At 37.3% G+C, this 26,372-nt stretch overlaps 2 protein-coding genes across 2 annotated transcripts; one reads left to right on the top strand and one right to left on the bottom strand.

Annotated features, from left to right (window-relative positions):
* Positions 1-6,397: 6,397 nt before the first annotated feature.
* Positions 6,398-12,046, top strand: LOC107097562 (NACHT, LRR and PYD domains-containing protein 12-like). The gene is made up of 9 exons (XM_015394746.1): positions 6,398-6,582; positions 6,661-8,227; positions 8,309-8,470; positions 9,706-9,879; positions 9,967-10,140; positions 10,234-10,407; positions 10,527-10,700; positions 10,788-10,955; positions 11,042-12,046. Exons 1-9 carry the CDS (start codon positions 6,438-6,440, stop codon positions 11,109-11,111), a joined length of 2,808 nt encoding a protein of 935 aa, XP_015250232.1. The 5' UTR covers positions 6,398-6,437; the 3' UTR covers positions 11,112-12,046.
* Positions 12,047-12,186: 140 nt separating this feature from the next.
* On the bottom strand, positions 12,187-24,571 carry LOC107097563 (ceramide synthase 5-like). Its single transcript, XM_015394747.1, has 10 exons — positions 24,284-24,571; positions 19,995-20,097; positions 19,674-19,804; positions 19,504-19,561; positions 17,679-17,729; positions 17,457-17,549; positions 15,282-15,410; positions 15,069-15,175; positions 14,838-14,994; positions 12,187-13,204 (listed from the first exon to the last, which is right to left on the bottom strand). Exons 1-10 carry the CDS (start codon positions 24,460-24,462, stop codon positions 13,061-13,063), a joined length of 1,152 nt encoding a protein of 383 aa, XP_015250233.1. The 5' UTR covers positions 24,463-24,571; the 3' UTR covers positions 12,187-13,060.
* Positions 24,572-26,372: the final 1,801 nt, after the last annotated feature.

Genomic DNA, 26,372 nt, shown 5'->3' with positions numbered 1-26,372 from the left:
CCCACTCTTTCAATGATAGTGGCTCCAGTTATAATCAATTTATGATGTCTTTCTTTATGATGTCTTTTGACTAGCTAAAAGAAGAATCAAGATGTATTCTCCTAAAAGAATGACGCTTGTTGCAGAAAGAAACACAGCCACAAATATTTTGTAAATGCATGTGAATCTTGATCAAGTAGAACATCTTACAAGATGTTTTTTTACACACTGTCTCAAACTTTTTGATACAGAAAAACTTTTTTAAAGGGTACTAATTTTTATAAAGGTCGCAGATGCCGATTTTGAAACGTCGTTTATTACTCTAGTCCTGATTTTAAATGACCTACGTCCCTCTGCTTTCCACATCTCTTAAAATTTAAATATAAAAGTGCAATTCAGGAGATTGAAATCTCACCAAAACTTTAAACCTACATTCCATATGTATAAGAAAAAATTGATCCTATACATTTATTTCACACAGACGGACAGATGTATTTCAGGTATTCCTGAAGGTTGCTACTGAAGCAACCTGTCATAATTTAACACCTCATTACAGCCATGTGTTGATTGGATCCATACTTCACCTAGATGCTCTTATTCATGATAAAGGATCCCAAACCAAATATTAAATGTGAGTCACTTAAGCTAAAATTTAGAATGTGGCATTTATTTTTATTCAGTTAATTTCTTTAGTTCTTATTCAAAATGCATTCAATGTAATACAATCACACAGACAGTTAAAAGTGTTTAAAGGGATGTGCCGGTGAAGATTCCCAGTCATCCAGGTCATAGTCATTCCAAAAAAGTTTCCAACTTTGAAGACGTTTCGCTTCCTATCCAGGAAGTTTTTTCAATTTAAAATGTCAGAAATAGCCTTAAAATCAATGCTATTTCTGACATTTGAATTGGAAAAAGCTTCCTGAATAGGAAGCAAAACATCTTCAAAGTTTGAGACAAAATCAAGTGGATTGTTTTTGAGCTTTTTTGGAATGTTAAAGGGATTCATCACCATCTAGCAGTGCACCTAATGAATGACAAATTACAGACTGGTGCCTGTGTGAGACCTATGGATGCTGTGGAGTGACATCTATTAACAGCAGGTAATAAGTTTTGCATCCAAGCTCATCCAGCGTAGGCTAACAAACTAGCCCTCTCTGCCTTTTTTCTAAGGGTTTAACTTTGTGATGAAAGTTGGTGAGGACATTCGGGTGGTGGCTGATGGACCTACAGTTTCTCGACCCGAAAGCTTTCAACAGGGTTTTGAAAAAATACAGATCCGATGATGTTATACTGATAGGTGGGGCTCAGGAGGAGAACGAGGGAGGAAAAAAACACAGACTCAAAACGCTCTGAACACAGACAGCTGCACCCAACCCCAGTTACTGCTGGCTAAAGTAAATGAGCAGAAAGGGGGGAAAAGCTGAAATTATTGGTGGGCACTGTCCCAGCCAGTCCTCCAGAAAGTTAAACCTGTGCTTGTTTCTAACAGAGCAAAATAAACGACACTGTTATATTGAATTACATCAGCAGACAGTCTGCTCCCTTGTAAATTATCTATATTCTAAAATCTAAAATGTTGTTTTTTAATTACTTATTACACATTTTTCATTTTTTTATTTGTTTCTTTAGCCTCTCACTTGATATAAAGTACAGATGTTCCTCCATTGAAGCAGAAAGTGGAAGAATGAATTATCACACAATTGCTTTTGCTTGTTTTTAATTCTTTGACCACCAGCAGCACATTTCCAGATACAGCTAAAAACATGTAAGGTGACATGTAAGTTTTCCTCTTTCAACTTCTCTAATCGAAAATCCAGACTCAACATGGCATCTCTCATTGGGTGCACCACCCCTCATGTATTTATAAACTACTAATTTGAAGCTATAAGAATGCTCCCAGACTTTCTTATAGACTTTCACAGTATATGTATTCATTCAAGCAAAACAAACATTTTGCAAATGAAAAGCCAGAATTGTTAGACACTGTCCCTTTAAATCTAAGAGAAACCCTACAGATTTGTATGAGTCATTGTGAAGAATCTTTTGCTTTTTCAACTATGAAGGCATTATACTTTACATTCAGTCAACTTGGTTTAGTGGATTTAGGTGACATTAAGTAAAGTGGGTTTGTTTATTCGGTGGTAACTCAGAGGATGGATGGTCCCTGCTTGATCTCCTGCTAGTTCCTCACTTCAGTTAAGTACAAATTGCAATCTACTGTATATAACTATACATAAAACTTCATTTTGGTTTCTACCCCAGTTGCAAGGACATAAAAACATAGACGAAGATTTTGACCATGAAACACATTGATGTCTCTGTCAGTCAGCCCATCTTTTTCATCGCCTGAATCAGGATACAGACATAACCCATACTGATGACATCAGCACCACAGGAGAGGCTTTGCTCCTCTACATATACAAGCTCTAGAGAATAAAAACATTCAGATACCTGTTTAAAAAAAAAATAAGACAAGAATATCTTTATCATTTCTAGGTTTTAAACCAAAGTAATTATGAAACTGTGCATTATTTTTTTTCTCAACCAAAAACCAGTTGAGCACAAGCAACAGCCCCGTTTCTGAAAGGAAATTAAATTTCTTCCTATCAGCTAATATGTCAAAGAGATGGTTCAGTAACTCCTATCAGTAACATCCAGGTGCTGATTCATAAACAAATTAACTTTTGACTCAACTTTTTGCAGGTATAGATATAAACAGCGCCCCCCTGTGGTACAACTCGAAATCAAATGTGTTTTAAAAAGAATCTCTAATAGAAGCAAGTTGTTCCATTTCGATGGATATAGGAACCTTTCTAACCTTTTTCACACTATAAGTAGGCAGTTGGTTAGTTTTTATGTTGAAAAAATATAACCTTTGAAAAAGCATTTCTTCCACCTCAAATCATCATGTTTATATTTTTTATTTCATTCTTTAAAACACACTAACTTGCATTTAACTTATTTTGTGTTAATTTACATCATTTTAAACAGTAAATCAGATGTTATGATCACCATTGAATAATATTTTTACCAAATAATTTCTTATTCTAACTTAAGTAACTCTTGGAGGCGGTACTTAACTTTACTTGAGTAAAACTTTTTACTTCAAGGCTGGACTATTGTAAATCTTTACTAACAGGAAGTAAGTCCACAAACTGTAGTTAAAAGCCTTCAGCTGATCCAAAATGCTGCAGTCAGAGTTCTGATGAAAATTAAAAAGAGAGACCATATCTTTCCTATCCTGGCTTCTCTTCATTGTCTTCCTGTTAAAAACCAGAATACGTTTTAAAATCCTCCTTCTCACATATTAAGCCTTAAATGGCCAAGCTCCATCTTATATCAGAGATATGATTGTTCCTTATGTTCCTAAAAGAGCACTTTGCTCTCAGGTCTCCGCAGGTTTACTATTGGTTTCTAGAATTTCTAAAAGTAGAATGGGAGGCAGATCTTTTAGTTATCAGGCTCCTTTCCTGTGGAAACAACTACCAGTTTTAGTCCATGAGGCAGACACCCTGTCTACTTTTAAGAGTAGGCTTAAAACTTTCTTTTTTGATAAAGCTTATAGTTAAAGTGGCTCAGGTTAACCTGAGATATCTCTATAGTTATTCTGCTATAGGCTTAGACTGCTGGAGGACATAGGGACCCCCATTTCATCATTCTGCTTCATTCTATCTCTATGCTCCCACTCCTCAGAATTTGTTTGTTCAACCTCAAACGTCATGCTCTCTTCACTTATTGTTCACTTACAGCTTAAAGTTTTACAACTTAACATACTGAGCAGGAAATGTCTTCATGTTTCTTATGTAAAAATCTGCCCACAACCTTCAGAGGTAGCATGCATGTAGAAACACAGCAGGCCTCTTAAATTCGCCACACTTACTGAACTGAAACTAAGCCTTGTTTATTTTTCTAATGTTATGTTTCAATGTATGTCCAAAGAATAATGTATGAATTTGGTACTCTGGAGTATAAATAGATAATCATCCAGAGGCCCACTGTTGGAAATATGTTTTCTTTCCTTACATCAAAAATAAACCTGTAGAGTTTGCTAAAGTTCTGTCACTTAAGCTCTGCGCTTTGGTTCAACACTTTAAGTTAACAGATACAACTGTCTTTATGAAAAATTTAAATCTGTGTCAAAGAACGGTCTATCTCTGGACTCTCTGAGATTTTAAAAGACCTCATTATATAATGCTTTATGTGCTACATTTGATCCTGCAGGTCATAGTTATCTTTCATCCAGGCTTTAGCCTGGTGTTAAGTCTTAAATAAACAGCTCTAGAGTGTTTCAAGTCTTACTTAATGAATATTAGCTTTGTTCAGATGCTTATTCCTCAATGGCAGCACTTTTTACTTGACGCATTCCTCAGGGATCCATCCCAGGACCAGTCTCGTTTTTCTTACATATATTGTCCAAAAGAGCCTATTTTAAGAAAATATAACATACATATTCAATTTTAGCTACCAATCTATAAAAATATATATATATCTTTAGAGCTGTTTTTGGCAGTCTTGCTTATCCAAAAGCCTGGATTAGGAGAACAGATGTTTCCAATGACATTCTTGAGCTTTTTTTTTTATATTTTTTTTAAATCATTCATTAACTCTTCTGTCAGATATAGTGGTGTATTATTTGACAGCTCATTTAAAATCACAAAGCAAACCAGATAAGTTGTCAAGATTAGATTTTTTTTTATGACAACTACTTGCTAAAGTGAAGCCTTACTTAATTTTTTAGGATAATAAAAACCTGAGCCATGTTTTATTTCATGAATTAGTGTAAACTAAGATCTTTTTTTTTTATGATTGTGTAACATCCTGTTGCTTATCCTCTAATATGAATGACAAAACAGGAACATATTACTCCACTTTTGGCTTCTTTCCATTTGCTTCTTCTTCATTTGAGAAGTTTTTGAGAAGTTTTTAATTGCAGCTATTTTATTGGGTTTTAACTGTATCAGCCCCTTAAATTCAAAAGATCAAATACAGCAACATGTAACCACAAGAACATGAATGTCAATCAAGCATTTCAAATCAAGTAGATAGATGTCATTGTGATCTCCCTGTTGAAGCCCCAACATTCCCAACTATTCCACTGATCCATAGAGATGCTCAGAATCTTAAGATCTATAAGTGTTTTTAAAGACTCACCTTTACTCTCTTGCTTTTGAATTAAATCAATGTATATCTCAAATACATATTTTGTATTTGTTAGTTAATCATTTTGCTAATTAATTATTTTAGTCACACCCTTGTTGTGTTCCCTTTTTAAAAGTTATAACTTTAAATAATAGCAGTCTTGCTGTGTAGCATGTTGGTACAACTTGTCACAGAGTGCTGGTGTTAGACCATATTCTGTGATGAATCATATTTTGTGACCCAAGGGTGTGCTATTTATACTTCACCATAGGTTTCTTTAATGTTTATGTATTAGTCGACAGTGGCGTCGGATGTAGGAGTATGCCCTGAAATAGAAGGATTGACAACTTTCAGTGTTGTTGTGTCCTTGGGCACTTCACCTGCATTGTTTACTGATGGTGGCGCCTGTGTACAGCAGGCCCTCTTCTGTCAGTGAGCCCCAGGGCAGCCGTGGCTACAATGTAGCTTGTCACCATCAGTGTGTGAGTGTGTGCATGAATGACTGAATGTAGTGTAAAGCATTTTGGTCAACTCTCCTGACTTGAAAAAATATGCTATATAAGTACAGGCCATTTAGTCCTATGTGTTTAGGTTTAGGTAATAATCCTGTGAGGTTAGGGTTAGTAGAAAGCAGACTGGTGAGGAGACTGTGCCACAGCAGGCAGCTTGAGTCAAAACATAATATATATAGAGAATATGATGGGTCACAGATTTTGTTGCAACACAGAGAGAAATTTAAAGGGTTAATTCACATCTAGATGAATATTGTCTTTATCTGAGATCTCTATTTAGGTTGACATGACCCCTCAAAATATTATGTTTATTTTGCCATTATAACATTTCCTTTCCTAAGTGGGCCACTAACGATCATGTTTTTTTTTTTTTCATATTTCACTTATTTAATTGTTTTTTTCAATAACTAAAATACCCCCCCCCACCCATTGTACTGCAAAAAGAGATAAAAAAAATAAGTTTTTAAAACAATTAAATAAATGTATCCCCTCTTTATTTAATTCAGTAAATAAAATACACTGTCAATTGAATTAACATTTTTATGAGATAAATAGATATTATGCACTTGAAATAAAAGACTGCAGTTATTTGTGCTTATTTTAAATGCAATTGTCTTATTCCACTGACAAAGTGTCTCGCTTACCTGCTCTATTCTGGTAAAAAAAATCCAATAATTTTAAGAAATATTGACTTCCATTTTTTTGCAGCGTACCTGTGCCTGTAAGACATTACTCAGGGTATTTTGACCCTCTCCCACTTCCTGGTTTTAATAGCTTGTTCCGTTTTCTGCTGTTGCTGTTCTTCGTATGGTTCTTCGACCGAATCAGAAACTTCTGCTCGCTCTCACACAAACGTTTGCATCAATTACAGGTTTTATAAATTTACTTTCTTTCCATCGAAAGGGGAAACAGATTTACGCGGTCGTGGTACGTTCACGGGTCTCTTTTCTAGGTAGGAAAACTGAATACCCTCAAGCAGGAATCCATATGGTCTGCTGTGAATGATTTGTTATATTTTGATGTTCCTCAGAGGTGGACAGAATGGACAAAGCTGAAGTGTTGGCTCGCATCCTGCAGTCAGAGGACACCTCAACGGTTCTTGGTGGACAATGTCCTGCCAGCGTCATTAAAAGCCGGAAGTGTGTCCCTGTCACCGCTAAAGCTCAGGGTGGTGAGCTGGGCTTCCTGGATGAGGCCATCCGGACTGCCCTGACTGGTCAAACCAGAAATGTTGTATTGGTTGGTTCTGAAGGAGTGGGGAAAACCACAGCTCTGCACAAACTTGTTGCAGACTGGGCTAAAGGAGACTGCCTTCAAAACTTTGCACACGTTTTTCACTTCCAGTTCAGACGCATGGGGTCTATAGCAGATGAGCTTTGTTTGGAAACTTTAATCCAAAAAAGCCTCCATCAAATCCCAGCAGAGTCTGCTGGTTTGGTTACAGAGAAGCCTGATGCTGTGTTGTTTGTTTTGGATGGTCTGGATGAGCACAAGCACAGCCTGGACCCCTCCGCCCACAGCCTGACCTCTGACCCCAGACAGCCGGTGTCCGTGTCCTGTCTGTTGGCCAGTCTGCTCCACGGATCCCTGTTGAAGGGAGCCGCCTTTCTGGTGGCAAGCAGGCCCACGGCTAACCTGAAGTTCCTCAAAGGGACTCAGGTGGAGGTGTTGGGCTTTCAGAAGCCCCAGAGGGAGCTCTACTTCAACACCTTCTTTACTGAACCCGCTGCAGCCAACAGAGCATTGGAGCACATGGAAACAACTCTGGGCTTTTATGATTTCTGTGCTTCCCCCAGGTTTTGCTGGACAGTCTGCTCTATTTACAAGTGCCTCATTGATTCAGCTGCCAAACTTCCCGAAACATTATCTCAGCTGTTTATAGATATCCTGGTGCACCTGATTCAGAGTCTTTCCCTTACCAAGGCCTGCAGTAGAGGGTTATTGTTAGCCCTCGGTAAAATGGCCTCTCACTGCCTCCATGACCCACATGCATGCTGTTCTAAAGACATTCTTGATTCCTGTGGGTTTCAGCAGCAGCTTACCACCTTGGGAAGTTTCTTAAAAGTGCATGATGAAAAGGAGTTCTCCTTCCACTCCCAACTAATGCAGGAGTTTGTCTTGGCTGTGGCTTTCTTTCTCGATGCGTCAACCTATGAAGACGTAGAGAAAATGCTGGGAAATCACAAAGGTTGTACAAAGTTACTAGATTTCTTTATGTCAGGGCTCTCTGAGCCTGTCCAGTACAGATCGCTGGAGGAGTTGCTGGGGATATTCAGCAGTGATCAAATTAAAGGTTTTAAAAGCTGGTTTAAAAGCAGCTCAGAGAAAAAACTGAAGGATTACAACAAATCTGAGCACTACAGATGTTTCCATTTACTGCATCAGGTGCAAAATGAGAGCCTGGTAAAGGAGATCCTCACCCCTCCCGCACACCCGTGCATCTTTCACGAAAACCTGAGCCTCGCCGACTGTGCAGCTCTGAATTACGTCATCACATGTCTGGGAGAAAGGGAAAAATTAAGTTTGTCCAGAACTACAATATCAAAAGAGATTATGGAGGTGTTGCTTCCATCTGTGAGGCTGTCGCACACTGTGATGTAAGGAACGTGTTTTTGAAAATTCCTCGTAAAAGCCTGGTGTGTTCAGTGTCTTATTAAATGCAATGCTTTCTCCTCCAGGTTGTCAAACTGCTCCATCCATATAGAATCCATCCCTCTACTGGCTTCAGCTGTCTGCATGGGAGCCACCAGGGAGCTGGTTCTCTCTCACTCCAACCTCGGAGATGAAAAGGCTCAAGTCCTATTTACAGGACTAAGACGGGCCAAACTGCACAGACTAAAGTAAGACTAAATCCTTTTTTAAATTACTTCTGTTTATGGAGTTTTAAGAAGTTTTTACCCGCTAACAAATTTTACAGATGTTTTTTGGGAACATTTCTTCAAACAGATACTCTAAGCAATCACAAAATAATAAAAAAAAACATCATAATCCTGTGTGATTGAGCAGATGTTTTAGAAAGCTAGGGTCAACCTGACTTTTTCACCTGATTACTAACAGACCTGCAGAATTATTGAAAAGAAAATGCATTATTCTTGTTATTGTTACAAATCCAAAGCTGAGGAATCAAAACCACTGAAGGCTCCATTTGCCTCCAAGAAGATTAGTACCGGTATTCTCTGATATTTTTAAAAAGAAAATATCGGCACTGATTTTGTTTTTTTTATAATCACACTGATCCAGAACAACGTGGTATTCTGGATGATATAGGTACTGAAGAGGAAAGGCTTCAGCCTCTCAATCTCTCATAGCCAAACTAAGCAAAGCAGGTAGTAGGGCTGACCTATTTAAATGTTAAAGATTAGGTTTAAACAGGGTTACTGTAAAAAAGAAAAAAAATTCAAATAAGTAAAAAAAAGAATACAGATTTATAATTATCAATATCAACTAAATTGAAGAATCAATTTTTTAGACATATTGCGCAGCTGTAATTGGAGGGGGCCTGCACTGAATATGTCAAACCTATCTTAGACTGTCATCAGCATTTCGGAAAAGGAAAATAAATCGTACATTAGTCAAACGAGGTGGTGGCAGTGTGATGGTCTGGGATAGTTGTTCTTGATCTGTGTATCTGGGTTATCGTTATTTGAGCTGCTGTGACCCTTTACAGGCTGTTCATTCAATCCACCCACACTGGTTGGATTGGACGGGTTGTTTTAAATAGAACGAGGGTGAAGATTCCTTCACAGTGATGTAAAAGAGTTAACTGCTAGTTATGAACACACCTGATGGCAGCTTTTATTGAGTGGTAGATCCAGTTCGTAGCTTAACGAGGCAACTGTTTTTTTTGTTTTTTTTTAAGGGCCAGGTTGCTTTGGAAAGCTTTTCTCTGTAATTATTAGAAACATTTTAAAAATAGCTTGTATTTACTCAGGTTATTGCAGATATTGAAATTTGATTGATTTGAAAACGTTTAAGTGCGACTAAAAATTAAAAAGGAATAGAAAAAAAAAACTATATGTATGTATGTTTCACCATAATCCCCATAACCTGAGTTGTTGATCTCTCCAATCTGAAGCCTTAATGTCTGTGAACTGACTGCGTCCTGCTGTGGTGACCTGGTGTCTATGCTGACTTCAGAAACCTCCCAGCTCCAGATTTTAGAGCTGATGTTTAATCCGATCTCCGACCAGGGCTTCATGACACTGTGTGAAGCAATGCATAGTCCAAACTGCAGACTGCAGGAGCTCCAGTGAGTACTGAATCCGGCTTCATTGCAAATAGCCATAGTCGGATCACCTACTTGATTTTGTAACATTTTCCGAATCTTATAAAACAGGCTTGGAAATTGTGACTTGACTGAAGCATCCATGGAGGCTTTCGCAGCTGCTTTGTGTTCTGGTGAATCCCGACTGAGAAAAATCGAATTAAAGGATAACGAGATTGGTGACAGAGGAGTTGAAGCTCTGTGCAAAGCCCTGCAGCAGCCAAATGGTAAACTGCAGAGCCTCGGGTACGTCAGTTTCAACATTTGAAAACCCCAATCGGCTCCTTTACTTTTTGTTACCCGAGGTGGTTAGATTTCATAAAAGCTTCTTTGTTCCAGGTTGTTCGATACCTGTTTAACAGGTGTGTGCTGCTCCCATCTGATGAAGGTCCTCATGTCTGAACACTGCTCTCTGTCAGAGCTTGATCTGTCATTGAACGATTTGGGACAGGAGGGGGCGCTGCTGCTTTGCCAAGGCCTAAACAGACCCAACTGCCCCATAGAAATCCTTGGGTAAAGTCCTCTGCTATGTTATTTTACACTCCATCAGTCTTAATTCTTACATTTCTAGATGCATATGAAAGCAAGCATTCCTTAAGCAGCCCTGCTCTGCACTCTCACTGTCTCTACAGCTTGACGCGGTGCAAGTTAACCCAAACGGTCTTCCAGGAACTGGGATCAGTGCTTAAAAATGGAACATGCCAAATCAAATCTCTGCTTCTAGCCATCAATAAGGTGGGAGACCAGGGGGTTAAATATATTCTGGAGGCTGTTGCTCATCCAAGCTGCTTGCTGGAGGAGCTGAGGTGAGTTTATGACGAGGAATCGGAATCCTTTTTTTTTTTTTAAACCTTTTGCACTTTGTGAATCTGTTTGCTTCCTGTCTAACATAGTTTGGAGATGACTACTTTGACGGATGCCTGCGTAGAAGACCTGTGTGCTGCTCTCAGAGCCAATAATACCCTGAAGCTCCTAGAGCTGAGAAACAACTCTCTCACCGACGCTGCCGTCCCTCCCATCGTCCAAGTTATGAAGGAAAAACACAACATGAAGGAATTAAAGTAAGCCTAATTCTCTTTAGTCAGAACCCATAAGCACATTTTGTTCTCAGCGATCTAACTGCTTCTTTGATTTCCTTTCCATTCAGCCTGAAGTACAACGACTTCAGTGAAGATGCTCTTTTAATTCTGGATGAATGCCCCAACATAAGATATTGAGGAGGTAAATGCCATCAAATCCAATTCCACCTGAAAACCTCAAGTCAGGCTTAGAAACATCTCTTAAAAGTTCAGAACAATTTGTCCTCTTAACTATTTTCTTTTTTTTAGATCACTTTTCAAGGATTCAGGAAAATGACCAAACTGAGAAAAAAAAAGCAGCTTTTTCAAATGGAAAAAGAAATTGCCCCCTAAACCTAATAACTGGCTGCCCATCTCTTGGCATCAACTACTTTCATCAATCATTTCCAGTATTTGGCAATGATCCTATGGCTGGGGAAGGGATGTGTCCCGCTCTGGTCAGTTTGACACCAGATGTAAAATATTCACTTTCTAAAATCGTATTATTCCACAGAATATATTCCCAAAGCTCACATTTTTATAGAAAATTTGAACTCGTGTAACATTGTGTTAATATTTCTAGTAAAGGGAATTAACCTCAAGTAGCTAACATATGTCTCTCTCAGTATATAGGAATGTAACTTTTGTAAAAGGGCAGTGACTGCTACTTAAAAAGTGTAACACACAGATCTTTGAGATGAGATGTTCAGTTCTAGAAACCTAAATCCATTAAACAATCTTCAGGCTGCTCTAAAATGTAGGGCTCTGTGTGACTTTCAAAAAATATTGTAAAAGACTCCCTTTGAGTATTAAAAAATATTCCTTCACCAATTATCTTTAGATTGAAAGTTGGGGTTTTCTAAATGTCCATGTAGGAGAATGTGTCACTGCAGTAAAAGATCAGTCTGTTTTGATTTTGTTTCTACACATCCCACCAGAGACAACAATGGTGGCCGAGCAAATGTCTAGATCTAGTTCAGGGGTCTGCAACCTGTGGCTCTTTAGACATTGTACAATGGCTCTTCGTTACCTCGGCTAAAAACGATAGAACACACTAATCTTTTAAAATATATACTAACAAAAGTAAGTTTTTCCATTTTCTCAGTTGCCTAATTGCATTGAACCTCCAAAATAACTGGAACACAAATATGATAAATATTGACTTAATGCAATTTTCACAAATACTAGTAACCCATTAAACATGCATTTGTCTTTTTGCATATTTTTTTCTTCATTTTAAAACCTTAAATGAGCAAGATATTAAACATAAGTTAATTTTTGTTTTTAATAGTCATCTTTGCAAGTTTTGTGAACAGTACTGAAATCCTAAATGACTCTTTACATTATAAAGTTTGCAGAACCCTGATCTTATTAATGTTGTTTAAGATGCACATCATTTATTGAACAATCTTTGAGCTGTTCTGGATGCCATGGAACATAGAAGCCAACTAGAGGGGGAGGACGCTCAGTTCAGGATAGCCATGCTTTAATAGATCTAAGATTTGCTCACATAAGCAGGACCTGTGTAATGTGCCTTATAGTATATTATAAATAAAAATGTACCAACAGTATATTTGTGGTTTCATGTAGCAACAAAACAGAAAACGATCTGAGAAAGTCGCCTTGGAAATTAAGGCAACTTAGTCAATGAGGCTCTGTTAGCTTAAACGCTAAAGGTGTTGAAAGATAAAAGTTGGCATATCAGAATCACTGGATTTATTGCATTTTTTTGTTTCAAATTGAGAAACCTTTGGGATGTCTGAAATCAAAAGCACACAAGCATATTTAACTATAATACAACAAATACGATGGAAGCAGTGATTTGTTTCACAGCAATCAAATACATAAACCATTGCCGATAAGAAAATCTATTTACATGCATAAAGCATTGTAAGCAGTTCTTCAGTTGCTGAAATTCTCATGTGTTTGTGTACTTTGTGAGAAAAACAGCAGATGTAAACATTTCAGGGTCCCAAGGCTGTGCACCAACCATGGAGTTTAACATCTTTGCATCATCTTTGGAAAAATAAATCGAGGTTCACTGTGATAAGGCACAGAGTCGGTCTCACATGAAGTAAAGGACAGCATTTGGAATAAAGGATCTTCTCTCAGTGGTCATGAGTTTCTCCGTTAAGAACACCGGTATGGCTGCTGTCCTTCAGTTTGGAAGGTGGACAGCAGTTTTTACTGCCGTTGGAGGAAATGTCCTCATCCGTGCTGCTCTCTATGTCGCTACGATCGTCTTTTGATACCTGAAGAACACAGAAATTTTTGTAATTTTTGCTAAAAACTTCACATCTGTTTATCTTTTGTTCATCTGAAGGACATATTTCTTATTTGTAATTTTAGTCAGGAAGAGCTATGGTCAGATAAGACCTACATGTAAAGTACAACATGTGGCATCGCCACTGATCTCCATTTATTCACTGGATAGCTGATAGTAAACGGTGTTGTGAAGTCACCAACCGCCATATTGGTACTCCTTAGTTGGAATGTAAACAATACATGCGCTACAGCATTGAACAACAATGATGTTCTCATTTTCATGGAGGCTTAAGACTTGAAATAAAGAAATTAATCACTTTGACACACACTTGCTGTTTCATACAGGGTTCCTGCAGCATGAGGCAAGTTAAATTCAAGACTTAAGACTTTTTACTGCCACTTGAAATAACAATTTAAGACCAAATTCACAAGAAACACAAGAAAAACCTGCTTGCGACAACTTTACCCAAAGGTTTATTTTAACATAAACCACTGCACCAATGTTTCAAATTTTGAAAAGCTTTCCATACAGGAAGAAAGCTAAAAACACACAAATGACAGATTTATTTTAACAATTATTTAACTGAATTCACAAACTTTGTTTTAGCAGGGAACAAAACAAATCAGTTTTAAAGCCACAACATAACCAGTGCAGTCTTTTTTGCAGCCATTTTTCTTTGTATCATTTTCTTAATATGTTTGATTTGGTGATAAGTGGAGGCGTTGCAGAGACAAGGCTGGAACAAAACTGAGAAATACCAGTAATTCTCTAAGTCGATTTTGACAATTTGTGTTTTGCGCTTCGCATGTGACTCCACTGCCTTAATTCCCATCGTTCCGAGCTTTAATCGCTTCTTGCACAAAATACACTGTGCCTCAGGCATGTTCCCTGGTTTTAGCCATGGAGAAACTCTTGGCTGGAGCCAATTTTCATTACATTTACACTTCCTCATATTTTCCAAACAAAAAGGTAATGGCGCATCTCCCAAATGTCCCGGCCGCAACAACGCTTTTATTGGTTCCGCTATCGGGACGGAACCAATAATGGTGAGTCTTTATTGTTTTTAAATAAAAAAAAATAATTGTAAATTTTAATGTTTTATTTAGATTACAAAAATAAATCGTAATAAAAATAATCCTATTTATGATGTTTTAAAAATTAAGACCTACGAAAGACTGATTTAAGACATTTTAATACCAATTAAAGCCTTAGTTTTATTTTGAAGAATTCAACACCTTTTAAGACTTTTTAAGGACCCGCTGACCCTGTTAATAGCATCCGTAGATTACTGTCATTTAATGTAAAAAATAGAAACATCACATCAGTATAAAGTCTATGAAGTCTATAAATCATGTACTATAACCTATACAATCCATCACAACAAAATTTGTGTGATGGAGTACGAAAATGGCGGCAGGTGACTTCAGTTTTTTCCGGCGTATCAGCAATCGAGTGAATAAACAGAGATCAGTGGGCTTTGCCCTAAATTGTCCCCCATCGCCCTATAAGGCAGGAGCATCAGGATGCGGGGGTTCAGAAGGAGGATGGAGATGTAAAATAAAACATTTTGAAAAAGAGCATGAAAACATTTCCAGTTCTGTGTGAAGCTGTAAACATACCTTTCCCTTGAAGATAGCTTTGACAGCAATGCGGGTGATGGTGTAGAACCAGATGATGTGAAGAACCTGCAGGACCAGCAGAAGCCCGTTCAACAGCCACCAGGCCCGATACGGCCCAATAATCTCCCAGCTCTCAAACAGCACGCTGTGAACAATCCTACAAGGAAAGCACACCAACAATTTAGGAAATGCATTTATTTTATCTTCTGTAGTTCCTGGATAAACTCTCACCAGAAAGGATAGATGACGAGCCGTGCGATGAAAAAGCTAATGCTGAACACCACAAACATGGTGTCACATAGCCTCTGGTATTTGGCATAGTTGGCCAACTTGGCTGCCTTTGAGAAATAAGACAAACAATGCAAAGCCCTCAGAAATAATCAAACCAATTCTTCTTTAAGTTAACGGCTAACTTGCATTTCAGTGGATGATGCCTTTATTTACCTCGAGGAAGATGTCTGACGCATCGTGCACACACATGACCAAAGTACCAGCTCTGAGCATGTTGTTGCCATAGGAGATTGTGATGAGGAATATGGTGGCCAGGTGGTGGACAAGCATGATCATGAAATCCTGACATTGACAAAAAGAATAAAGAGATATTTACTTCTGAACAATGGTAAAACTGTACATAGTAATACGACAGGTGAAGTTATGACGCTGTATAGTATTTATAGAGCAAATAATTCAATAACCCGTATGGGAAATAAACCCTTTGGAATAATAAAAGCCCATTATTCAAATTAGTTATTGTGGTTAACTTTTATTGATCATGTCCTGTAATAGTTTTTCCAGCAGACTGTAGAGCAGTGTGTTGTCTAGAAGGCGTACAGTGTTTTCTAAGCCTGACACAATAAATCACATTAATCCTGCCTTATCTATTAGTTTTGATAGTCAAAATCAGATTGTTACCCAGAGCAGCCTTTATCAAACCGGCTCCTCCGGTAGCACCGCCCTGCATGTTTTGGATGTCTCACTGTTGCAGCACACCCCATTCAAATCATGGCATGACATCTTCAGCAGCCATCTAGTGCTGCAGAAGCCTGTTAATCATTCTTTTATACGAGCCAGATGTGGGGCAGCGAGGCGCTGTCAAACAATGGAGGGCATGAAGACCAGGATTTATACTCACTGACCTGGAGTATTGGTACACACACTGTAAAATATGCTGTTTTCTTTTAGCAAAACTCTGACTTTAGAGTCTGTGTCAGATGTAACATACTCTACTTATAGCAGTAATCAAGACATAATAGATAGAAATATTAGCCTAATAAACAAAGAATAGTTACAATTTTCCCATTAAAGAGGAAATTGTTTATTCATATTTTGTATAACCAAGTGTATTTTCAAGTTTTTTTTTTTGCAAAAAAATTTGTAACCAATTATTTTTCTTTAATCCACATATTTTTGTATTTACCAAAAATGCATAATAGATAAATTAATAGATTAGAGATTAGATTAATATATAATGTAGGTGTACAAACCACCTTTAAGCTTTGACTTTACGTCATCTTAAAAGTTTTCAACTGTTAATAATTGGAAAATACCAATATGACGGTATTACAATGCTAACAGATGGTAAAACACAACATCAAATTATTTTATATGCAGGTGAACTTGCAGCTGCTGATTCTGATCGTTTACTTTATCCAAATAAACATGGAAATCATATAAATACCCTAAATATTAAAGGATTTTGTACCTTATGGTATACATTTTTTTCTGAATGTCTTTTTTTAAAGACTTCCTTAAAAACAGCACAATTTCTAGGAATGTTTCGTAACAAAAAGGATCCAACATGTTAGTAAACCACGTGGCCATGTGCAGACGCAAGTTACTGAAATATACAAAGAAAGCAGAAGGTGTGTGACTAACCATGGTGTTATTATAGTTGTGTACTGGTTATCTACACTGAAATAAAACAATTGATTTCCATTAATTGAACCCTCTACTCTGAAAACACCCTCATTAAAGTCCAACCCAGCCAATGACCCTTTGCAAGAGGTTACAAAGTAGTTTGAAAGTAAAGGCTTTGTTCTTTATTGCATCACTCAAACAAATATAAAAATATTTAGGACTGCACAGACAATTTTAACTGTGTACTTTGGTCCAGTAAGATTAAGGATTCAGTAAAAAAAGAAAACACCCAAAGTTGAGTTGGTTTAAGTAAAGGATCAATACGATAAAACTCGTCTCATTCCATCTGTATGGGGGAGGTCCTGTGGTGCTGTGGGACGGTTTTTCTTATGGAAGCCCTGATAAAGGCTTTTTTCTTCCTTCATACTGATTGCAAAAATGACATATTTTTTTATCTGTGTGTGCAGTTTAAGATCTTATTTTTTTTACTGAAAAGTATCCCATAAAATTAAGCAATTTAGCTGAGTTAAATAGGTTATATTTAATCTAATGTGCTATCTGTATGTTATACATTGTTATTTTTTTTTTTTCGTTTTAACCCACTACACTTGCATGCTGAAGCATGTGATGCCTTGACACCAATACAAAGAGCATAGCAAGAAAGCAAAGAATACAAAAACTAAAACATGACATCTAGGAAAAATGCCTTTAGGCACAAAATGATTTATGGGGCGAGTCCAATAGAGCTGGTTGTTGACTCACCTTTCGTTTAATATCTGTGAACTGGGACACCATCAGAGACCAATAGAAAGCCAGCTCGGCAACATAGTAGTTGTATTGTCCTGGACTTAAAGGCTTTAGTGGGGAATAGAGAAAACAAAGCTTTGATAAATATGCATGCATATTAAACTTTGAATAACATGGAGCTGGATTGATCAGAGTAACTCTGTGAAAATAGCAAATTGTTCACATTAAACTGCCGACCTGAAAAGGGTAGTTGTACCAACAGTGTCTAGTATCCCACATCCAAGGTGACTAAAAGAGACAAAACAAATATGAGACCAGTTAAACATTAAAGAAGAAACAAACACACTGCATGATAATACATGCAAACATTGCTTAAGGAGATTAAATTAGGATATAACTGTTGGTAATTATTATCAATTTATTACTAAAACATACTGTAATAAAAATAGACTCCAAGACTATTTGTACAGGAGGGTTTTCAGTCCCATCGCAGTAAAACTACAAATGATATTACTTTGATTGGGACTTTATTAGATAAACACCAGTCAAAACAAAACTAGACATGTTTTTTATTTTATTTTCCAGATAAAATAAATGTATATGCGTCATGCCTTTGTATTCATCTCCAAGGAAATACTGTCTAGATCCACATATCCCTGCAAATCACAGCAGCAACTCTTCACTTTAATTATCTTTGCAAAGCTAGAAACTAAAAATGTTCCCCAGGCCTCCTTAAAGTTTATTCAAACTCTATGGAAAGTATTTTTGCAAATTAGTTTAAATCCTGCCAGACATCCCCATTTGGATTTGAGTTCTATTATTCTATTCAACAAAGACATTTAGCTTCAACCTTTGCAGTGCAGATCTGGCCGAGTCAGAGTTGTTAGCTAGTTTTACTGTCCTGTTGAAAGTGGAGCTTCAGCATGATTGACAAGTCTTTTGCAGTCTATAGTAGATTTTCTCAGTACTGCCTTGTATTCAGTTCCATGCAGCTGATCTTGCCCTGCTGAAAGAAGCCAGCAAAGTGCTTCAAAGGATGACATCCAGTGTTAGCTTTCCATATAGCCTGTTGCTATTTTCCCTGACCAGAGCACCTTTATCTTCATATTTACCGTGTTCATCACAAGACTTGTGGCAAAGACTGCAATGGTTGGCTTTGTACAAGATACAGTATTCGGAGTGCATGACTAAAGGTCATTGGAGACTCAGACTCTGCCAGAACCAAGAAACGTGTTCTCCTTCTCAAAGCAGGGAGAGGAAGAACGTGACTCTTTGCTTTTAGTGTTGGCTCGGAGGTCGTTTTAACTTCTCAGCTTTGTTGTGTCTAGCAACTATTTTGCGACTCAGCCACCCACGGACTTTAACCATGCTTAAAGGAGGAATTGTCCTGTCCTGCATATTTCTTCTGTCTCTCCTTGCCAGCACCTCTGTACTTTGGTTTCTTGTAAAGTACAAAATGTTTCGGACCGAACCAACTTTGTTCTCGCTGCTGCTACCTCCAGTAAAACACGTTCCACAGTTCCCGTGGAATACGTACACCTCTTAAAGGCTTCTCTCAGGAATTAGCCGATAAAAATAAGGCTTCACAGTGGGACACTTGCCTTTTAGCAGGAAGGTCCTTGGTTTGAATCTGGGGTTAAATACTAGAGATAAGCAAAAGCCCCCCATGGATAAGTTGGCATAAATAACTGATAGATTTATAGAAACCAATTCTTATTTTGCATCCTCTTCAGCAGTTTTTCCACCGTCGCTACATGCATGCTTAGTGTGAGGGGTTGCCTTCTAGTCAATGAGTCGATGCAATCAACTGGTTTTGCTTAGATAGAAAACTTTGAATCAATTTGACTGTGTGATCTGGTTGAATTGTAAATTGCCTTGAGATGACGTTGTGTGAATTGGCGCTATATAAATAAACTGAATTTTATTTTTACTAATTAGCGTTGGTGTCTTACATATAATCCAAATAAAATATAACAGTATTTATGGTAGTAACATGGTTAAATGTGAAAAGGTTCCAAATTGTATTAATACTTTTGCAAGAATCTGCCTGATTTCAACTTACCGTCCACAAATGGCTAATGGCATAGATAAAAATCACCAGGTAAAAGGTGAATCTCCACCTGTAATTAGGGGGAAAAGAAAGAAAAAACAACTGGTTTGAGAAAATATCTACAATCTTAGAAGAAGATAGACATCTATGTTGTTAACTCTGCATTCCTTTTTGAGACATACATGCTCTCACAAAACTTCTTCTGCATGCTGGGCCTGTCCTGGTTCCGGCGGACACGAAACCATCTCTGAATTTTCCGTTCCTCCCAGTCCAGCTGCTTGGAGAGTCCCTCCATTTGTCTCGCATCTGGGCACTAGTGGGGACAATTGAGCAGTGGCTTGACTTTACTTCAAAAGTTGCTGCTTGTAAAACCACAAAGGTATTTCATACAACAAGAGGTGCTTACTGAACATATCATTATGCTTGCGGTGGTATGCACCACTGCAACAACACTGTGCTGCTAAGTGTACAGAAGCAACAGAACAAACACAACCCCTATGTACCGTGTTGGACTGATAGAGCCTCTCCAGGACGGCGTTAGGCTGAGCTCGTCGGGGCACTCCCGCCTGAATCTGAAGTATGTGGGCACAGGGTTTGGCCACTAGCCTGTGTACACACAGACAGAGGGGCAAAAACCAGAGGGTGGACACACACACGTTATGTATTAAAGAGACATTCAGCCACAGAGACATTTAAAGTCACAGTAATTTAGCAGTACAGTTCCCCCATAATAACACGTTTGACAGGAATGACTGTATCCGTCTATGACAGAAGGACAGAGAGCAGAATAAAGGCTGTTAAAAGGGAGGGACAGGGACGTGTCTCAGAGGCAGGAGAATGTTGCACATAGTCTAAACAGAGTGTGATGACCTGTCATGTGAGAGTATTGAGTCCGAGTTCAGGAGAGAAAAACTCTGGCCAAAATACTAAAGCGTGTCACAGGATCATCTGGTTGAGCTGGCCATTGGTACTGATGAAACACAGAAACCGTATAGAATGGCATTGTGGTAAAAACCTGCTCATCTTGATTTGGTGGAAAATCAAGTCCTGTTGTATCTTTATGCTTCTGACATCCTCCCTGTTTAAATAATGTATGTATACTGACATCAAGGAACAGGTATTTACTATGTTCTGTTGCATAAGGACAGGGTATGTTCATGGCCACCCCAAGGCAGAAATTAGGCTTTTCCCAGGACCCCAAAACTAATGAACCGTTTGAGGTTTTTTTGCATGTATAATGATTTCTATATAGATGTAACAACGAAACTTTATAATAAAATAATGCATTTTTCCCCAATATATCTTTAATTATGTAGAAATCATAACTTTCTACATAACCTTACTCTTGGAGCCAGACTGACGCACAGATAAAGAAGCATTTAGAAACAAACACATTCTCACAGACAAACTTATCTTTGGAGAACAAGCCGTTAGTGATAAGATTGCACTGGCCTTCAGTCTAGAGCACAGATGACCTCATTTACTCTCCAACTTTCCTAAAATGTGATCCGAGTTCTACCCAAATCCTCAGGACGGCCTTAACTCTACCTGTGACTATTAACTTCTCCAAACTGTGACTAATGCAGAACTAGCTGAGATCTGTCATGGTGGAAGCATGATCGGCATGGCCTGGCAGTAACCATAAAAAAAAAGGAGTCTGTCAGGTCTCTAACACTGATAACATCAGTGACTTTGCAAACAGAAAAGCCTGTAAGCACAGGTTTAAGAGAGTGGAGAACTGAGGAATAACCTTAAAATTCATTTGTGAGGGTAAAGGTTATTTTCTTTATATGGACATTTTGCATATAGCTAAATACATTCACAAAGTTTTACATTTTATTCAATAATATACTTGGTTTTAAGAAGCTTTTAATTTCCATTATTTATTAACATAATTTGTCTTTTTCTTTAATATTTTTTGCTATTTTACGCTATTTTGTTTGATGTTGTTTTTGAATTACAGGTTATTTTTGTACATTGCTGTTATAATTGGAACCAAAAACTATATTTAGTAACCATATGACACTGCCTATAAATAAACTGCATACTAGTTTATTTTTACTACTTTAAGTAACACTAGCTGATACATGGAGGCTTGGGTTTTCAATATCTGGTTTTGTTTTTCTCCAACAATTAAAAAAGACTAACTGCACATCTGGCAATGGATCCCTAAGTGGCTGTTAAGCGATTTAATTTAAAAATCATAGGGAACTGTGTCAGTATCAAGCATCTGGCATCCTGAGGTGACTGAATCTTAATAAAGTGCCTTCATTCTGTTCTTATTGGGTTGCATGAAATTAAATGTTAAAATTGGGCCACTGCTATAAGGTTTTGACATCCCCCAGGTAAATTTGGTAGCATGTGCAGTGTATATGGGGTATGAACCCTGTCACACGCCTACTGCAGAATATTCGGCACATTTAGAAAACCAAGGGCAACATGGATTAGGTGGATGTCGAATTTTGTATACTACAGTGTTGAGAGTGAAATAAAGTGATACTGGAAGGTTTTTTTTTGCCTAAAGCAGTGCAATTTTTTTCATGACAGTGAAATGAAACATGATATGCTTCTGCATTGCTTCACAATCCTAATTCAAACCATACTAGTTCATACAAATTTTCCAATCAGATCCAATCCCATACAGATCCGCTGATCGTAATTCCAGTACAGAACAATTTCAGAGCACTCCAAATCTTTTATAATGTGTTACTATTGCAGCCATGTTCTTTAGCTAAACTCATCACTTCTTATCTGCAGTTTTTCTGGTTTTACATGTTTTGTGTTAGATAAAAGTAGATAAACAAGCATTTGCCTTTTTCTGCAGTTACATGAAAGCAAAACATTAAAATGTTGCCCTTCCCAGGGGCAGAGCTAGATGGGGGCCAGGGGGGGCCATGGCCACCCGTACCATTTTTTTTCGTCCATGGTGGCAGCAGTAATACTCTCAAGGGGACTGTTCAAATTTATTAAAGATTTGAATTTTTCATATATTAACTACTTGACAACTAAAAAGCTGTCTTTATGCACTTTAAAACAATAACATTAAAGTTGATATATACAGAAGTCATGCTCTTTTCAGAACTATATTTTTGTGCCATATGAGGTAAAGAGAGAATTGTCTCTGCAAGTCATCTAGAAGTCTTAAGTGAAATCATAGATAAATAACTACTTTAATAACTTAAAAATCCATTAAATGTAGATATTAGTACACATAAATATGTTTTTTTATGCAGATAAATTTTTTTTTTTTTAAGTATGTAAGTAATGACAATGGAGATGTTCGCCCCAGAAATTTTGTCCTCTACACCTTTAATTAGTCAGCACAGATGTTTAAATACATGTGTCTATTTGTTAGGAAAGGCTCTAGTAAAGTATAGTTAGTCTTGATTTACAAAATATGGATGTTGTGGTCCTTTCTTCTGGAAAGTGTAGCTTGACCCTGAAATGCTGGCGCCTATCCCCCACCCCTCAGTGTACATTGGTTATTGCCTGGCCAGCCTTATTAAAATTTTCAGGCTATGCCTCTGGCCCTTCCTCCAAGAATCTACAGTCTACAATAATCATGATGTCTTATCTGGATAGGGCCCCAAAAAATTGGCCCTTACTGCTTCTTACAACCTTTGGTCGGCTCTGCTTTCAGCAAAGCAATCTCAGCAAATTTTGAGCTCCGTCAAATCACTTTTAGTATGGAAGAAGATTAGGGCCACTGAAAAAAAAAAGTTAACAGATTTTTAAATATTTCAGTTTCACATGGGGAAAAAGCCAGAATTATGACTTTAATCTCAGAATTCTAACTTTTTTCTCAGAATTTGGACTGAATTCTGACAGCTAACAAACATGTTAGCATCAAGCTGTAGCCATGTCTGTGTTAAAGACTAGTTCTCTTGTTTTAATCACCTTCTGCTCCTCCATCAATGAAATAGAATCACGGGGGATCCCTCTGGCACGTAAAAAGTTGCTTTATTTAATCATTTTTCACCAATTTGTCATTGGCCCTCCCAAACAACTCCCATCATTGTCAGTGAAGCTGAGTGCCCCACATGTCTCTCTTCATGGTGCCAATCTACATTAAGGTAAAAAATTCTGAGATTAAAAGACAGAATTCTGAGATTTAAGTCATAATTCTGAGATTTAAGTCATAATTCTAAGATTAAAAAAATCATAATTCTAAGATTAAAATTCATAATTCTAAGATTAAAAGTCATAATTCTAAGATTAAAAGTCATAATTCTAAGATTAAAAATCATAATTCTGAGATTAAAAGTCATAATTCTGAGATTAAAATTCATAATTCTGAGATTAAAAGTCAGATTTCTGAGAATAAAAGTCAGAATTCTAAGAACAAAAGTCAAAATTATGACTTTTTTTCCTCACACTGAAATAAAATGTAAAAGTCAGTTAACTTTTTTTGTTCTTTTCAATGGCCCTAATCCTCTTCCGTACTTTTAGTCATCGTCTAACCGGAATCCTGAAAAGGATGTTTACCAATTCTTTACATGCTTGACTTCATTTAATTAATTTATTTTCACAAAACGACTTGAGCGGGCAAACTTTCCCAAGAAAAGGAGAAGAAAACATGCCTACATAGAGCTTTTTCTCTGCTCAGAAAGAATGACTCATGTCCACATTCCTGAAAGAGGCAACTTTTTTTGCGGCTGGGCTGCAGTTTCCATTTTGTTTTATTTTAGTCCTTATGAAACATGGTTTCTGGGCAGTAACGGGCCCGCGAGGCTCCAACAGCGCAGGAACAAAACGTGCAAAGAAGTTAAAAAAACCAGCTGAACAAACTGACCTCTCGAAAAGCATCCTGAGTAGTAAAACCCCCGCAGCCAGAGGGAAGGCATGGCAGAGCATATGCTGCAGTCTGGGGTACTCCACTCCAGCTGCTGGCTGCTCCAGGTCTGCCCACGAAACATTTTCAGGAAGCCAGAAAGTCTCACTCCAAATCCAGGCGGAGATAGAAGAAGTCATCGGGGAGCAGAGAAGAGTGAAGCCCAAAGTAAAGCAAGTTGTCGGTGAAGCGTTGTCTCCCGGGCTCCTCGCTGAGCTTAAACAGCATTACTAACTCTCAATGAGGAAACTGAACGTTGGACTCTGCCAGGCGACAGGCTACGCCCACCACTGTTTACATACAGCCCCAGGCTTAATGGACTTATGCTGCCAATTAATGCTAGCAGCATCACACTGCAAACACACCTTTCTCTAACATTTTAGAACAACTTTTTAAAAAAAAGAAAAAAAAAAGTATTTTTCAGTTCATTTCTGCTGAACTCAAACTTTTAGTAGACATGACACTTTATTTATTTCTTTCATTTGTCAAATTTTTTATTTATTTTTGTGTCCTTTCAAAAATGATTGATAAACATTATTAAGTCTAAAAAAGAAAAACAGCTTGAAAATAAACATGAGCCGCATTCATGGACAGAGGCCTTCTGCTGAAAATAAATCTGAAATTACGGCTAAATAAAGAAAGTTAAGGCTAAAATGTGAGATATCATCAAGTTTCTGTACCAAAAAAATAATAAAATAAAACCTGTCAAAGAAAATAATTTTTTACTGACTACTTTAACACCTCGTGTATGATTTTAAAGTAAAATATTAATAGGTATTGATTATTTTCAATGTTTTCATGATGTACCCATAGACATACTTATATATCATTATCAAGAGAGAGAGGGAGAGATTTCTTTATTCTTGAGTGTTTAGATCAAATCTCAAGGTTTAAATAAAGTAAATTAAGAAAACATCAAATTTTAAAAGTGATGTGGCCATTCACAGGTTTGTGAATTATTAATATCTAACCACAAACTCCTAATTTTTAGTTTTAATTATTCAATTCCTCGATTAGAAGAGCATTATCACTTTCACACCATGCTGCAGACTTCCTTAAACAAAGGAAGCAGACAGTGACAACATATGATGTTTTATTGATTTTTTTTGTCCTGCCTGTATGTGTTTTAGTTGTTTCCCTTTAACATGACTATGTTAGAGCCTTTGAGGCAACATCGGGTATGATCAGTTCTGACAGTGACCACAGTGACATGGCATTTTACATTTGTCGTTTTATCATAAATGCTATTATATGGTTGCCATCTCCAACAGCCTTTCTTTAAAATTAATAGAATTATTTCTATTTCTATTATTCTGATCATATATGTTATCTAGGAATAAGACCTCAAACAAAGTTTATACCACTATATCATTTATGTAGTGTTTACATGATAAAAACAATCTTTATAATGAAATTTAAGTGACCTTAAATAAAATTAATCAATCATACTAGATTATTAAAGAGGAAATGTGTTATAAAACAAAACTGAAATGAGAAAAAGTGTCTTCTCCTTATCATATTGATTTATTTTGTCTTTTCCTAAGCACCATCTTCAGATATGACTTTTTATGTGATAGAATAACAGATAATTGAGAAGGTAAAAGAAAATCCCACATTGTTTCCAAATTCAATATTAATAAAGCTTTATTGGTTTTTAACTCAGATAAAACCAATAGCCTTCGGAGGCTACTTTATGATTAATTAGACTACACCTATGTCTCATTTCCCCCTGACGATGTCTGATGGTTTCTTAGCATGCATCTCTGGCTGCTCTCTGACATATCAATGGATGAAAGCCCATCACCTTCAACTAAAATCTTAAAAAAAATTGAACTGCTATTTTTCCCAGCCAAACCAACCATGCACTACAATATTCACATCCAGAGTGGATACCTGTCTCTGACTCCATCAAAGGCAGAAAGAAACTTTGGTGTCATGATTGGTGACCGGCTGACCGTTAAAGATCTGTTTTTTTGATCTTATCGTTTAGCACTACTGAACATAAGAAAGATCCATCCATACCTAACCCAACATACTACCCAGCTCCTGG

The sequence above is a fragment of the Cyprinodon variegatus genome, unplaced genomic scaffold, assembly GCF_000732505.1.
Source record: "Cyprinodon variegatus isolate N-32 unplaced genomic scaffold, C_variegatus-1.0 Scaffold706, whole genome shotgun sequence".
In the NCBI taxonomy this organism is placed as follows: Eukaryota; Metazoa; Chordata; class Actinopteri; order Cyprinodontiformes; family Cyprinodontidae; genus Cyprinodon; species Cyprinodon variegatus.
The sequence above is the reverse complement of the archived record's forward strand: the minus strand, read 5'-3'. Positions and strand labels throughout refer to the sequence as shown.

Excerpts from the sequence above, each read along its gene's own strand:
- LOC107097562 (XM_015394746.1), top strand. The coding sequence starts at position 6,438 with ATGGTTCTTCGACCGAATCAGAAACTTCTGCTCGCTCTCACACAAACG. Across the intron at positions 8,471-9,705 it reads GCCAAACTGCACAGACTAAA|CCTTAATGTCTGTGAACTGA; the intron begins GTAAGACTAAAT and ends TCCAATCTGAAG. Across the intron at positions 10,701-10,787 it reads TGCTTGCTGGAGGAGCTGAG|TTTGGAGATGACTACTTTGA; the intron begins GTGAGTTTATGA and ends TGTCTAACATAG.
- LOC107097563 (XM_015394747.1), bottom strand. The coding sequence starts at position 24,462 with ATGACTTCTTCTATCTCCGCCTGGATTTGGAGTGAGACTTTCTGGCTT. Across the intron at positions 20,098-24,283 it reads CTCAGGATGCTTTTCGAGAG|GCTAGTGGCCAAACCCTGTG; the intron begins GTCAGTTTGTTC and ends GTGTGTACACAG. Across the intron at positions 17,550-17,678 it reads GGTACAACTACCCTTTTCAG|CCTTTAAGTCCAGGACAATA; the intron begins GTCGGCAGTTTA and ends TCCCCACTAAAG.